Source organism: Peromyscus maniculatus, chromosome 11 (assembly GCF_049852395.1).
Source record: "Peromyscus maniculatus bairdii isolate BWxNUB_F1_BW_parent chromosome 11, HU_Pman_BW_mat_3.1, whole genome shotgun sequence".
Taxonomy (NCBI): domain Eukaryota; kingdom Metazoa; phylum Chordata; class Mammalia; order Rodentia; family Cricetidae; genus Peromyscus; species Peromyscus maniculatus.
Genome location: NC_134862.1, coordinates 49,267,779 through 49,282,441, shown reverse-complemented (window position 1 = coordinate 49,282,441; position 14,663 = coordinate 49,267,779). Strand labels below are relative to the sequence as shown.

Genomic DNA, 14,663 nt, shown 5'->3' with positions numbered 1-14,663 from the left:
TCCATTTTTTTGTCAGTGGTATGGTATATTGATTAGGTTCCTTAGTTAGCGTGTCTTTGCATCTCAAGAGAAAATCAGTGGAGTATACTCCATTCAATGTGCTGCTGCATTTACCAGTTTCCCATTGGTGCTTACGTGTTCATCAGGGATATTCTTATCTGGCTTTGGTATCCTGTGCTGCTGGCATTACAAGAGTTTGGAAACTTCTTTGCTTCTTTCTTGGTGGACAGGCATAATTCAAGCAAGATTGTTTAATTCAGCTAAAAACATTTGGTAGAAACCACCCATGTGTCCATCTAGAAAAGCTTCTCTTCAGGAAATTTTTTGTTCTCAATTTCTTATCCAGTTTAAGTCTGCTTAAATTTTTCTAATTTTTTCTGATTTGGTCTTGATGGGTATCATAATCCAATTTGCTTTGCTATGTCTCAGTTCTCAAAAAAAAAAAAAATCTATTTATTTAGCTCACAGTTCTGAAAGCCCAAAGGCATGCTGCTGGTTATCAGCTTATGACTGTTTTATTTAAATTGTTTGTCTGCTATAATCACACTTCCTCTCCACTGGTTATCATTTGAATGGAATGTTTTTGTTCAGTCTGTTTGTATCTTTAAATCAATGTGAGTTTCTCCTAAATAACAGACAGGATAGTTGTGGTTTTATAAAATCCATTTAACCATTTTCTTCAATTATTTTCAAGAAGATTTTCACATGTATGTGTTTTCTTATATAGTTCCTATATGTATACCACATACGTGAATGTCTGATGTTCACAAAATCCATAAGAGGGTGCCCGGAACTCTAGTTATGGATGGCTATGAATGGGTGTTGTAAAACAAACCCAGGTTCTCAGCAAATGCTCTCATCTATTAAGCTCTCTTGTCCAGCCCCTACTCTATTGTTCTCAAAATCAAGGATTTTTGCCCATTTTCATTTACAATAATCCAAAGACATAAATTGCTATTGTGATGAGTGAAACTAAAAAAAATCATCCTGAAGTCATGGATGCACAGTGGACGAACAGCACCTGTCCTCTCTAATGTTAAGTCCTAGCTTTGAGTCTTTTGTATGTTGAAGCCAGGAATCTACGAACGGGCCACTGTGGGGATGTGGGGGCGCTTGGGGCAAGGGGAAGTAAAATGAAAGCAGAGCAAGGCAATATTGGAGGCAGGAAAGTTCAAGTACTGGAGACGTTCGGGTGTGTGTGGAAATGAAGTATTGGCAGAAAATTTAGCCAAATGAAGGGTACACAAAAGCTATGTGGAGATCAATGGTCATCCAACTCAAGGAATATTCAATCAGAGCAAATAGGAGAACACAATTAACATGGAAGGAAAAAGGGGAAATATGGTGATATTTTATTTGTGCTGAAATGTGATTTTATTTGTATGTTAATAAATAAAGTTGCCTGGGGGTCAGAACCAATAGCGAGCCATTTAGCAGAAGTCTGGCAGTGGTAGCACACACCCTTAATCCCTATCACATGACAGGCAAATTCTCTGTGTGTTCAAGGATACAGCCAGCATGAAGACACATGCCTTTAATCTCAATACCAACCTTAGAGACCTGGAGGTCTGAATAGACAGGCAGTGACGAGGAAGTCATGTGGTTGGGCTTAGAACCAATGAGAAGGCAGAACAGAAAGTCGATAAAAAGACAGACACACAGGAAGTAGCTCTCTTTCTGAGGGGAAGGACGACAGCAACAGTGAGGGGTAAGAAGGCAGTCTTGGTCTTAGCTCTTGGCTGCTGCTCTGACCGCTTGGGTTTTTAACTCTGCATTTGTCTCTATGTTTCTTATTTAATAAAACTGTTCAGAATTACATCTACATGGAAATATTAGGAATTAATGGTTTAAGTGAGGAACAGATGGTTGAAGATAGGAGATGGTAGGCCATGGGTTATCTACAACTTAAAGGGTATATGAAAACACCTTATGGAAATCCATTAGTTTGTAGGCTAATTATATATGTGATATATATATATATATATATATATATATATATATATGTATATATATATATATATGTGTGTGTGTATGTAAATTATATATATCAAAGGAGTACCTTTGTGGCTGACATTGCTGTCCCCAGAAGACATGGGTCAGTAAATGAAATCCTCAGTGCTAAGCCTGGGATATAATTCTGAGTTATTGGTCAGTGAAACCTGAGGCACCCTCAAACATAGGTTATTGCCAGTTCTTGGTGGCCCACCATAATTAAATGGTAAGACTCTACTGCTGAAGACACCACTCATCTTGGATACAGGACACAGAGAAATCAATCTGAAACTGGCTGGGAAACTCAGATGGTTGGCTGACACAGGGCCAGAAGATGCTATACAGGCTCCTGGGGAGAAATTAACACCAGTGGTCTTACCCAGAACTGGACCCTGCATATTTCAATACCAACGTACGGGTAAGATGTGTCCCATGGTACAATAGTGAGATGGTAAACAGCAGTTTTCTGACTGGACTGAGGTCTGTACCACAGCAGGGATTTCATGCCTGGTACAGGAAGTATGGTCAAAGCCCAGGGATGCAGAGATCATAGGCCCTAGGGAGAACCTGTCGTTTTGTTAAATGGTCAGGCTGTCAAGGCGAATTCTAAATATTTATGTTCATATGCTTAGATCTAAGCTACTCTCCACCTTGGTTAGAGAAGCTTCTTTTTACAGTAGGTAATGGAAAGTGGCCCAGTATAAAAGCTGAGTACTCAAACAGGGTGGTGGTAGCACATGCCTTTAATGCCCCCAGCACTGGGGAGGCAGAGGCAGGTGGATCTCTGTAAGTTTGCCTGGTCTAGAGGTAGTACCAGGACAGCCAGGGTTACAAAACACAGTGAAACCGGTCTCAAAACAAAACAACAACAAAACTGAATACTCAATCTTGAGCAAATCATGTATATCAAACTTCCTCTATCCAACTCAGGAAACTTTGCAGAAGAATCAGAAGGAATGGGAAAGGTGGCCGAGCAGAAGGGAGCTGTCAAATACTGACTTCTGGAAAGCACACTTGTTACACACATCAGCTCACAACAGCTGGAGCTACATACACAAGAACTGCACAAAATTAGGCCAGACAAGTTCTAACATGGATGGGGAAAGGGCCCCAAAGGCTCCACCCCATGGGAGGAGTTACTTGCAGTTGATTTGCTGCTGAGGGAGCTGGAGTCACTCACTTGGGAATGTGACTACTGGTAGGTTGCTAGGCCCCTGTGGAAGACCACACCCTTGTGTGCATATGGAAAGCATTAACTGGATTCTGGAGTTAATAATAATTTTTTAAAAGACATCAAGAGAGTGAGAGGTACTAGGGGGAGTTTGAGGAAGACAGTGGGTGGATATAATAAATATACACTGTAAGTTTGAAAACTTCAAAGAATAATTTTTTAATTAGCTATTTTGTTGGTTACTGTTTTGTTTTCTTGTTGGCTTTATGTCCTGATTATTATTGTAATGCTATGTTTTTATTCTTTACTTTGTAGTATAGCTAGTGTATTTGTGCGATGTGTGTCTAGTGTGCCCACCATGGGGCACTGAGCATCTTAGAGCAGACCGTCTTGAGCTGACAATACCTAGTCATACCCAGAAACTACAGGACAGTTCTGTACAGTACAGTACAGAACTACAGTACAGTTCAAATCAAAATAAACGGTACACACATACAAATACACATTACATCCCCATCTGTCTTCCTCTATATTCAACACATAATGCCAAATATATGGAAAATTTTCCATGCCAACTAGCTATCTTACAATTAAATTACGAACCAAAGATCTTAATTACAGTTTAAAAAACTCCAAAAACTATGCATTACACTTCAGACACCTGGTCACCATGCTACCTATACTTCTAATTTGACTATAAATTAAGGTTTTTAGCAATGCCCTTCTCAGGATTATGGGTTGGTATAAATACTCACAAAGTTCAAGGAAGCAGGTAACTTAAGCTTATAAGTTTACTAAAAGGGACATGGCAGAGTATAGTCTAAAATCTAAGTGAGTATGCACATAAAATCTAGACAATCCTTGCTGACATTGCCCTTGAGATGGATTGCACCAACCTTCTGACATATGAATGTCTTTCATAGCCTGGAGGCTTCACACATCCTATATATACTTCAGGGATTCCTGTGAAGATTTTTTTTTTCCACACAAGTTCACTCTGTCAACAGAAAGTACAGCTTTCATCTTACAGGGAGTAAGCAGTCATTTATACTGAGCCACGTATCTATGATCGCGGCTGACCATGGATTCTGGTTGTAGCTGAATAATGTGTTCCAACACAGAAGAGGTTTAATAAGATTTATAGAGTTATAAGGGCAAAAAAAAAATCATAAATGAGAGCACTTGCCAAGTATATAGGTGGGACTGTAGGGAGCTAGGTTACAGCAATGAAACTCAGCTGTGAACACCAGACGTTTTTGATGGAGTCTTAGCTTCTAGGTTGCTAGAAGCTAGTGGTTTTCTATGAAGACAGCCCAAAGCTTCATCCTAGAGTGAAAAGGATGTGAGAACATACATAGAGGTGGGCAATGAAGGGTATGGGGGGTTAAAGGTAGTTGATAAACTGGCTCCACACCTGAAACCTTTCAACTCCCCATGGCCCTAGAATGATCAGATACCAGTAAAAGAAAGAGATTTCAGCTGGGCGGTGGTGGCGAACGCCTTTAATCCCAGCACTCGGGAGGCAGAGCCAGGCGGATCTCTGTGAGTTCGAGGCCCATCCTGGGCTACCAAGTGAGTTCCAGGAAAGGCACAAAGCTACACAGAGAAACCCTGTCTCGAAAAACAAAACAAAACAAACAAAAAAAAAAAAGCAAGCGATTTTAAAGTTGAATCACTTTCAAATTTGAACCCCAATTCACCCAAAGTTCAGAATTTTAGTGTCTAAAAAAGTCCAACTGTGATATTGTAATAGCAAAATCATGTTCATCTAATTGAACACTTTGCCAACAAAAGATGCAAATGAGAGCACCTTCCAGGTTGTAATGGTTAATCTCAATTGTCAACTTGGTGAGACCTAGAATAACCTGGGAAACATGTCTCTGGGCATTCCCATTAAGTATTATCTTGATTGCAGCAACTGAGAAGACCTACCCACTGCAGCCATTCCCTAGGTTGAGATCCCGGACTATATAAAAAGGAGAGCAAACACAAGCATTGATCGCTGCTTCTTGACAGTGGATGAAACATGACCAACTGCTTCAAGTTCCCACTGCTGTGACTTCCACACTGCAATAGACTACACTCTTGAATTACAAGCCAAAATTAACTGTTTAAGTTGCTCTTGTGGGATACTTTTGTATCAGCAAAAGTGTGGTGGTTTGAATAAGAACGTCCCCCATAGGTTCAGAGTTGAATACTTCACCAGAGTGTGGTAGTGTTTGAAAGGATTAGGGCCTAATCAGTGGTTCTCAACCTGTGGGTCATGACCCCTTTGGGGGGTCACACATTAGATATCCTGCATATCTGACATTTACATTATGATTCATAACAATAGAAAAATTACAGTTATAAAGTAGCAACAAAATAATTGTATGGTTAGGGGTCACCACAACATGAAGAACTGTAAATGGTGGCAGCAATAGGAAGGTTGAGAACCACTGGATTAAGAGCAGCCTTCTTGGAGGAAGTGTACCACTGGGGGGTGGGGGGCAATGACATTTCAAAAGCCCATGCCAGGCCCAGAGTCTCTCTATCTGCAGATCAGGATGTAGAACTCTCAGCTACTTCTCCAGCACTATGTCTACCTGCATGCCACCATACTCCCAGCCATGATGATAATGGATTAACCTCTGAAACTGAAAGGAAGCCCCAATTAAATGCTTTCTTTTATAAGAGTTGCAGTGGTCATGGTATCTCTTTACAGCAACAGAAAACTAAGAGAAAAAGGAAATTTAAAGCATATAGTACCTGAGGTTACTTTATATTCTCTCATATAAGATTGCAGACTCATCTTCAATTTCCAATATTTTCTATAAAAATGTGCCTCAACTTATGTATAAATTAGAGATAATATTTTTCCTTTATGAATATCACATTCAAAGAAATAATTTAAGTTGACAGACACAAATATTGTAATCATCTTATGACAAAGTAGGCTTTCATATGCATAGAGCCACTGCCAACTAGTCATCTCTGAACACATACATACAAGTGACATAATGGGGACTTAACACGTTTTATTTAGAAATGTACATGTATAGAGAAATACACATATGCATGCCTAATAATTAGTAAACAGAGGCCATGAATTTGAAGGAGAGCAGGGGGTGGCATATGGAAGGGTTTGGAGGAGAAAATGGAAGGGAAAAATTAACTTATAACCTCAATAATTAAAAAAAAAACAGTAAAAATGAAGAATTTCACAAACAACTCAGTAACTTGTAATATATATTTTTATTTTATACAAAGTAATATTTCAAAAGTTTACACTGAAGTAAAAACTGCTCCACGTATCCATGATTGGCGTAAGATTTCTTTTTTAACAGTGCTACACTGAAAATGTTTCCATTTACTAATAAGGAATGCCAAGGGTATCCATCACCAGTTGAATAGCTTGCAATGAATTTGTGATTTCTTCCACATTGTCACGCCTCAAAACCCACTGTGGCTTAAGTCTGTTTAAGGGGAAAAAAAAAGGCATTAATGAAGTGTTTCTGTTAAAAAAAGAGTTACCTTTAAGATGTGGGAGAGCTTCCCATCATAGCTTATTACTATTTGTGTATTATTTCTAAAAATTGATGCTGGCCTCTTTGCAGCTTTATGCTGTTTGTCTCCACCAATGCCTTTTCGGTTCACCTATTAAACTCTCAAGGTGATATTCTTGGCGAAACTGGTTAAGTCTTTTCTGAGGTCTTGCCCTTATTCTTAGTAACATCAGCATCCATATATGATTAAAGAGCCAACAGCCTGAGCCATGTTATTCACCCCGCCACCCCTTGTATACTTTCTTTCTGTACTTCCTTAACCATTCAACTGTCCTTTCTCACAGGCACAAACTATACTTTGTCTTCATAGAAACTGCACAGTCACTGAGCCTTAGTCTCAACTTAGACTTCCATTGTACAAACCCCACTTCTGACTTCCATCACGCCATATGCTTTAGTGAAGCCTCTAAACCAAATTTCCCACCTCACCAGGATCTCCAATTCCTTCAACCTTAAGCATAGTTAGTAAAGATATAGTGCCAGCACCCTTTATTAGCATAGGTATGTCAATAATCTAGTTTGAAAATGCTATCAACTTTATTTCTCCCCTTATAACATTCATCTGAAAAATCCAACTGGGTTTGAAAGTGCATAAAAATGTCTGCTTTTTCATTCCTACACAGATGAATACTAGTAACGAAAACTACAATATGGGTTGCATCTTGGGTCAAGCCCATGTTTCAAAGGGGCATCTGAAATTTCCTAGCGTACTGCTTCTTTCCACAATGATGACTACTTTATTCCTTGCTTATTTTCAGATGTCTCAGTACCCTCTCAGGCACTTCTGAATTTGAGTTTATAATCACACACGTCAGTGACTGCAAAAATGGGGGAGGAGGAGACACATATCCTCTTGAAGAAATCCCTCCTATTTTATTGTTCTTTCCTGTTTAGTAATTAGAGAATCTGGACACAGATAAGAAGAACAAATGTGGCACACACAGACAATGGAACAATCTCAGTGACAAAAGGGAACATGATTCTAACCCAGGGTCACCTTCATCTGGCCATGCTAAAGAGACCCTGAAACTAATGATACTTTGATTCCTAATGCTACCTTGGCTCTCCCGCTCAACCACAGAGCTGGTTTTCTAATGGCTTATTGACATTTAGCTTCTGTGTCAATGGTTCTCAGGCTTGTCCAAAACAAATTCCATGATTTGAATGCTTCGCATTCTGTCATAATTTCCAACTTTTTCTTTACTTTTCATCTTTCAGGAACTCAATATGAACATTATATACCAGTGATAACTGCTTAAACCCACCAAGCTCCTGGTAATTCATTACAGCATTCCACAAAACCTAATACAAAGCTTACAAAGATCTTATCTAGAAGAAGAAATTTAGAAAGTTGGGGTAATTACAGGAAGAGTGGAGGTTGACATTTTGGCCAAGAGGGACTTTTGACAACTGATACATAATGCATTTTTACTTTAATATAAAAAACAAGTGACAATTATAACCAACTTCCTAGCATGCTTTTTTAGCTACTTAATACAGGGCATTTTTTGAGTAACTAGGCAAAATGATTTATTATGTACTTAGATCTTCACTGACCCAGTGTTCTCCTCCTGTTCAAAATGTAAATACTTATTAAATGAATCCATCATACATGGAACTGCAGACCCCATTTAACCACTTACCTCGAAACTATTCTGGTCTTCACAGATCTTTCTGGTATAAAAGGAAAGCCTATACAGGAATTCTGCTTCTGCTTATCAAATAACCCTTCTGTATTTGAATTCACTTTATGCTTAGGAACTGTAAATTTGTAGAGGCGATAAATACGATCAATAACTTTCGATCTGTTTTGTACATCCTAAAAAAAGAGACAATTAACACTTGTTAAAAACTAGTAAGAATTAAATTTCTCTCTATAGGAAATCATCAAGGATCAATACTATGTTTTTCTGCTTCTAAGAATCAGGAGCAATGCAGAAGGAAAGACTTTAGTCAATCCACCCATCATGTCCAGATACCAAGTCTTGTAAATTTTCCCAAAAAGAACCTCTTCCTGTCACTGACACAAATCCAGATGATGCTGGCACATCTGCTGTTATATACTATTTTGTTTGTGTTCTGACAAAGCTTGCCTGGAGATCAGAGGGCAGAACTAGCCACCAGTTAACCATAGAGGCCAGGCAGGGGTGCCATACTCCTTTAGTCCCAGCACTTGGGGAGAGGAAACAGGAAGATCAGGAGTTCAAGGAAACCCTGGGCTACAGGAGATTGAATCAGTCTAAAAGAGAAACAGAGCTAGGTGGTGGTGGCTCACACCTTTAATTCCAGCACTAGGCAGGTGGAGATAGGATCTCGTCAGCCATTCAGTCGGAGGACTGGTAGAGATAGGAACTTGCCCATTGGGTCTGAGAAGTGTCCAGTGGCTGCTGCTCTACTTCTCTGATGTTTCAGCTTTCACCCTGATATCTGACTCTGGGTTTTTATTGGTTAACACTAATTGGAGTCACACTTCCGTCTGTACTTCCTTCCTTCCTGAAGTTTCCTTTATCCACACATGCTCTCCCAAATTCATTCTCTATCAGCAGCTAGAATGACATAGAAGCTGCGTGGGAGAACTGAGCTTGGTGACACAAGCCTGTCTACAGTCAGTTCTAGACCAGCCAGGGCTACGTAAGTAAGATTCTGTCTCAAAACAAAACATATACCAAAGCTAAAACTAAAACCACAGCAAAACTCACACTGAAAATATTCTCTGTTATAAAATATTAAAGTGCTTCTCAATCTACTCAGAAAAAAAAGCCATAATACAGGTACAAGCTATGGTTATTCCGTGTCAACAGCTATAATTGGATGCTCAGTGGTCTCAGCACTAAAAAGCTGGACATTTAAACATGGGAACAGCAGCAGGAAAGGGTTAGGACAGATACACAGACCTGGTCCCTAACATGCTGGGATGTGTTGTTCTTCCCATTGAGTTGCTTACATGAATGCAATAAATTTTACTTTCAGAGTTTAGCTTTCCCTTTTTTTAAAGTGAACTTTAGGTCCATGTGCATACTAAGCATGTGCTCTACTAATGAACCATTTTTCCAGCCCCGGAGTCAGGTTCTTTATGATGAGAAAAATGTCTGTGTGAATTCATTTTTATCATCAAATAAAACAGGTTTGAATACACATAAAGCTCTACATTTGTGTGATAACTAAAGAAAATATACAAGTCAAAGACATTAAAAATCTAGGAGGAAGGCAATGATCACTACTCACAGAAGCGCAATGCTCCGTCTTCAACAGCACAGCTAATAAACAGCAAGTTCTCGTGAAAATGCTCGCACTCTTCTCGGCAACTTTATCACCAGGCTTCTCTCGGTACACTTGCAAAAGCTCCAGCAGCGTGTCCACACAGTTCTCAGCATCATAAACTGCTGAGGTGGTCTTCTCATACTTAAATAGACCAGAACCAAGTTAAAACTTACAAGGAGCACATGCCTTTAAACAGGCTAACCACAAAATAAAGTTAGAGCCAAATGTATGGAGCATCTGCAGCAAGTGAAAGAGATTTAATGATGACATTTCATTAGTTCTGATCCCGTATCATACACACATTCCCATCTTAATCATTTTACCCCACCCATTTTTATAGTTTTAAAGTGAACCAGAGCCCAAGTTGAGAGAGAGAGAGAGAGAGAGAGAGAGAGAGAGAGAGAGAGAATATCTTGAAGCAGAAAAAGAAGCTTTTAAAGATTATTGTTTAAGACTCTCACAAGGAAACTTTCCATGATGACCATAGGGTAAGATGAGAGTAAAGAGAAGATCCAGTTAGCTATCCGAGTATTTATTTGAGAAGAAGAAAATGCTATAAAATAAAATGGTAATTTTAACACTGAGTCTAGAAAACATTTTTGAATGGCCCATTTGTCTAACCATGTCATTAGATTCACATCGAAATTTCACAACACTAAAATAACAGGCCATCACTAGCTGACACTGTGCTCTCTTGGAAGAAGCGCCTGTCGCAATGACTGTCTTCTCAGTTACACCCAGGGCGGTCCTGTGCCGGCACTCACTTCACAGGTGCAAAGCATGAAGCAGAGGCTCTACATAAGCTGCAACAACACACAGACGCGGAACTAAAATCCAGACTCTGGCATGGAGCCTGCTCTCATCAACACAGGAGGGTGGATCAGGAGATGGGCCAAGGAGGAAGTCTTCCCTCCTACTGCCTGGCCACGTGTAACTGGAGTTAAGTCCTATTTCTCTATCTTCTCTGTGAAACGGAGCAGGAACTACTTTAGAGAGTTATAAAAAACTAACTCGTAAACCACTAGCATGTAGACAGTAAATGGTAATCATATGTTATGAGCACAATAAATTTAATCATATAAAAACTAGTATTTCCATATACACCTATATTAACAGATTAAACTTTTTTCCTAGCCCTAGGAAGACTCTTGAACACAAATGAATTTTAAGAAAGAAGCCTGATCTAATAATGAGCAGAGTTTAATTTGCAGGGTCATATTTCTTGACAATGAATATTTTATTATTAAAACAGAAAGCTACCTTTGCTACATTCAGCAACACTTGAACAGCATACCCAACAACTTCCATACAAGGGACACTTCGATTACAACTTCGGATCACAACAAAGATCGTAGAAATCGCTCCACTTTCAGCCATGTTCTCACAGCAAAGGGGAGATAATCTGGTCACGACCTCTGAGAGAAAAACAAATAAACAAATAGGGCGATTCACAGGGACAAAACACAATTTTAGGAAACACGGTATTATTTCACATTCTTAGGTAAACACGGCACTGCTACAGTGAACTCACCCAGGTGCTTCAAAGCATCCAGGATGGCAGACAAGTGCTTGTACGTCAGCAGGTGGTGCAGCGCACGCGCAGTTCTTCTGTACAGCTTGTTCTCCTCCTCCACGTTCCTGTTGACGGCTCGCAGGCTCAGTCGGATAGCTCTGATTTCTGTGCGATCGTTTTTCTTCCTCCAAGAGTAGCCTCTCCACAGCGCCTTAACAAACAGAGTCACTTAAAGATGACAGCGGCCACGTTTGGAACCTACATTTGAACTGAAGCTGCAACTCAGATTATAATCTTGGGCTAAAAACTAGACGTCACCTTACCTGAATTCTGGCGGCACTGCTATTGATTTTTTCCTGTCTTCTGCACAGGAGAAAGCGGCGCACCGCCTTCTGTATCACTGATGCAGCCCTGTTCTGCCGGTGCCGACGTTCTTGGGCTTCACGGTCAGTTTTTATGATCTCATGATACTGTTCAATAAACCTCTTTTGTTGCAATCTTCTTCGAAACCATCTCTATTGAAAACATGGTTTTTCACTTTTATTTCAGAATGTATGTGAGTAAGTTGAGTAAATACACACACACATAATTTCTATGCATGTATGTTCATAAATGTATGCATATATATGTATGAATATATACATTCATATATAAAAATATGAAAGGAATATTGATATACCTTTTGACCCATCATCCTCCTTGTGGCATCATTTTCCTACTCCACTGGGAGCAAATCTTTCTAGCTCTTGTTGGATACATGTGGGCACAGTTTACAATGTATATGGGTTCTATCAAACTCTGCCACATTTTGCAAGTTGTTTTCTACCCCGATATTTTATATATAAATATATATCAGTGTATACAAAAGGAAAATTCTCCTCTATAAATTACAATATGGTATCAACTAGAAAAATAGGCTAAGTACATTAAAATATTTTAAATAGTAAACAATACTCAGGTAAGAATTTACATGACTAATAAATATGGAAAAAACTAGAAATGACAGTAAATCAAAACAAAGACATAATCCCATCCCCATTCATTCGAGTGGCAAAATCAGAATGTCTTCTGAGGCCACTGTTGGACAAGGCTGAGAGAAACAAGTACCACAGAGTGGGGATGTGGATGAGTACAATTATATCAGTGGATGGTCACTGGCCCCCAAAACATCAGCCAGCTTCTAACCCTTAACTCATCCTGTACAATTTAACAGCCTAAATATTCTGTGACCTTATGTGAGTACATTGAAAAATGAGTAACAAAAAATACTATCTTTTGTTTGAATGCAGAGGGCAAGCTAACCTGAATAGAGATGACTGAATGAATGTGCTTCTTAGCATTCCTCACAGCCACGTGGATTCTATATGCTCGCTGGATTCGAACAGCACACATGTGACAGTATGCAGCCGCTGTAAAGTGGAGAAGTCGAATTTTGGCTTTCTCTTCTGAAACCTAAAGCACAGATAAAAAAAATTTCAATAGAAAATTAGGCAAAATACATTAAAGTAATTTAAAGCAGAAAATACATAGATAAAAAGTATTTTTGTCTAAGTATATAAAATTATATAAACAATGTATTAACTGTTAAGAGTCACTTTCATTTTAATTCAAAGTAATTATAATTCTTTACTATACAATAGTTCTAATATAATAGCTTATATAACAAGATACAAATGCAGAATTTGGGGCCCTTTACTAAAGAAAAACAGCTTTTAGGTTAACAAGCTTACTGAAAGACAGTATTTAAGGCCAATCTGTCTGTAGTACTCAGGGAGAGGCAGGTATCAGGTTCGTAAAGATTACAGCATTCCAAGCAGAGATGCTAAGATCCCGAGATGTGAACGCTGACAAATTTCATTTCTCCAGCATCAGATAATGGAGCACAAGTACAAGGGAGGCTCTTGTAAAGGCTCCTACCGGGACCTTTGACTGTCGACGGCTAACTTAGATCGAATGAATACAAGATTTCTCCCTTTCAACTGCAACTCTAATTAGTTCTTTTCTATGCAAGGGCTCACATATTCTTAGCCCCAATGTCATGGCCTTCCTAAAAGAAAAGATTCCTTGGTGTCGATGTGTCTATCACAGGAATGGTTCTTAGAGTTGCTGGAGAGAGGCAAAAGGCTACTTGTGTGAAAATCAGTCTCTCTCTCTCTCTCTCTCTCTCTCTCTCTCTCTCTCTCTCTCTCTCTCTCTCTCACACACTCACACACACACACACACACACACACACACACACACACACACACACAAAGCCCACACACTCTTGGCAGTTCTTTTGTTAGGTGTTAGTGCATTAACAGTTTTTAAAAATCCATTTTATATCTTTGATGTGACCATCTGCGGGAAGAAATAAGATCATGGAACAACAACAAAATCTATGACAACCAATGACCTTGTTAGATGGCTGTGCAAGTTGAATTGAGTTAATAATTATATTAATTTTGACAGTGTTCTCCAAAATCCGAAATTTATCACCACTTAACATCAAATACTTTAATTGTGCTCTAAAATACTTACTCTTTTCCTTACTAACTGGCCACACACCAATGCTTATAAAATAAGTGTACACTTTTGAATTTGGTATATTCCATCCTTTCACACTTCCCAGACACCCTGGCTCCTATGTCTCTGTATGATCAAAGCAACGGCTCCCTGCTGTAGAGGGGACTGCCCCCCCCCCTTATAACCTCTCAAATGGACTTGTATCAAATCAAACAGGCAGGTCGATGACTTCATAAAGAAAAAAAAAGTGCAAGTAACATTAATAGGCAGGAATAAGATTTTCAACATGTTAGAAGTTCTGGGATTTCTCACTGTAAAGTGAGGTGCTATACTCATAATATTCCTTACTTTCATAGTTTGAAAATGCCCTATTTCCTGGACATGGGAAAGTGATAAAAATACTATTTCTAAAACCACACAGATCTACAGCAGAAAAGGAAGGTGCAAGGTAGGATCAACAGCTATCAGGTGCTCTTTCCCCTCCATCCACTGTGTGTGAGTGGAGGGAGAGAAGAACATTATTACAAGACAAACCCACTGGATGAAAGCACAAGCTATAATGGGAAATGCACAGTAGTCATTAGAAATTAATCACAGAAAAAGCTCTTTGTAGCTTTAAGAGCTGCAAGGCAGGGTGGAGAGAAGGCTCAGTGGTTAAGAGCGCTTGCTCTGCCAG

The 14,663-nt window shown here is 39.2% G+C and overlaps 1 protein-coding gene across 1 annotated transcript in view; it reads right to left on the bottom strand.

Moving 5' to 3' along the window:
• Window positions 1–6,378: 6,378 nt before the first annotated feature.
• Aspm (assembly factor for spindle microtubules) overlaps window positions 6,379–14,663 on the bottom strand; it is a 55,039-nt gene continuing 46,754 nt past the window's right edge. The window contains exons 21-27 of the mRNA XM_016000960.3: window positions 12,785–12,934; window positions 11,806–11,997; window positions 11,501–11,693; window positions 11,230–11,384; window positions 9,934–10,110; window positions 8,352–8,527; window positions 6,379–6,618 (exon numbers count right to left, since the gene is read on the bottom strand). Of these exons, the coding sequence (XP_015856446.1) occupies window positions 6,516–6,618; window positions 8,352–8,527; window positions 9,934–10,110; window positions 11,230–11,384; window positions 11,501–11,693; window positions 11,806–11,997; window positions 12,785–12,934 (1,146 nt within the window). The 3' untranslated portion in view covers window positions 6,379–6,515. The remainder of the gene's footprint in view (window positions 6,619–8,351; window positions 8,528–9,933; window positions 10,111–11,229; window positions 11,385–11,500; window positions 11,694–11,805; window positions 11,998–12,784; window positions 12,935–14,663) is intronic.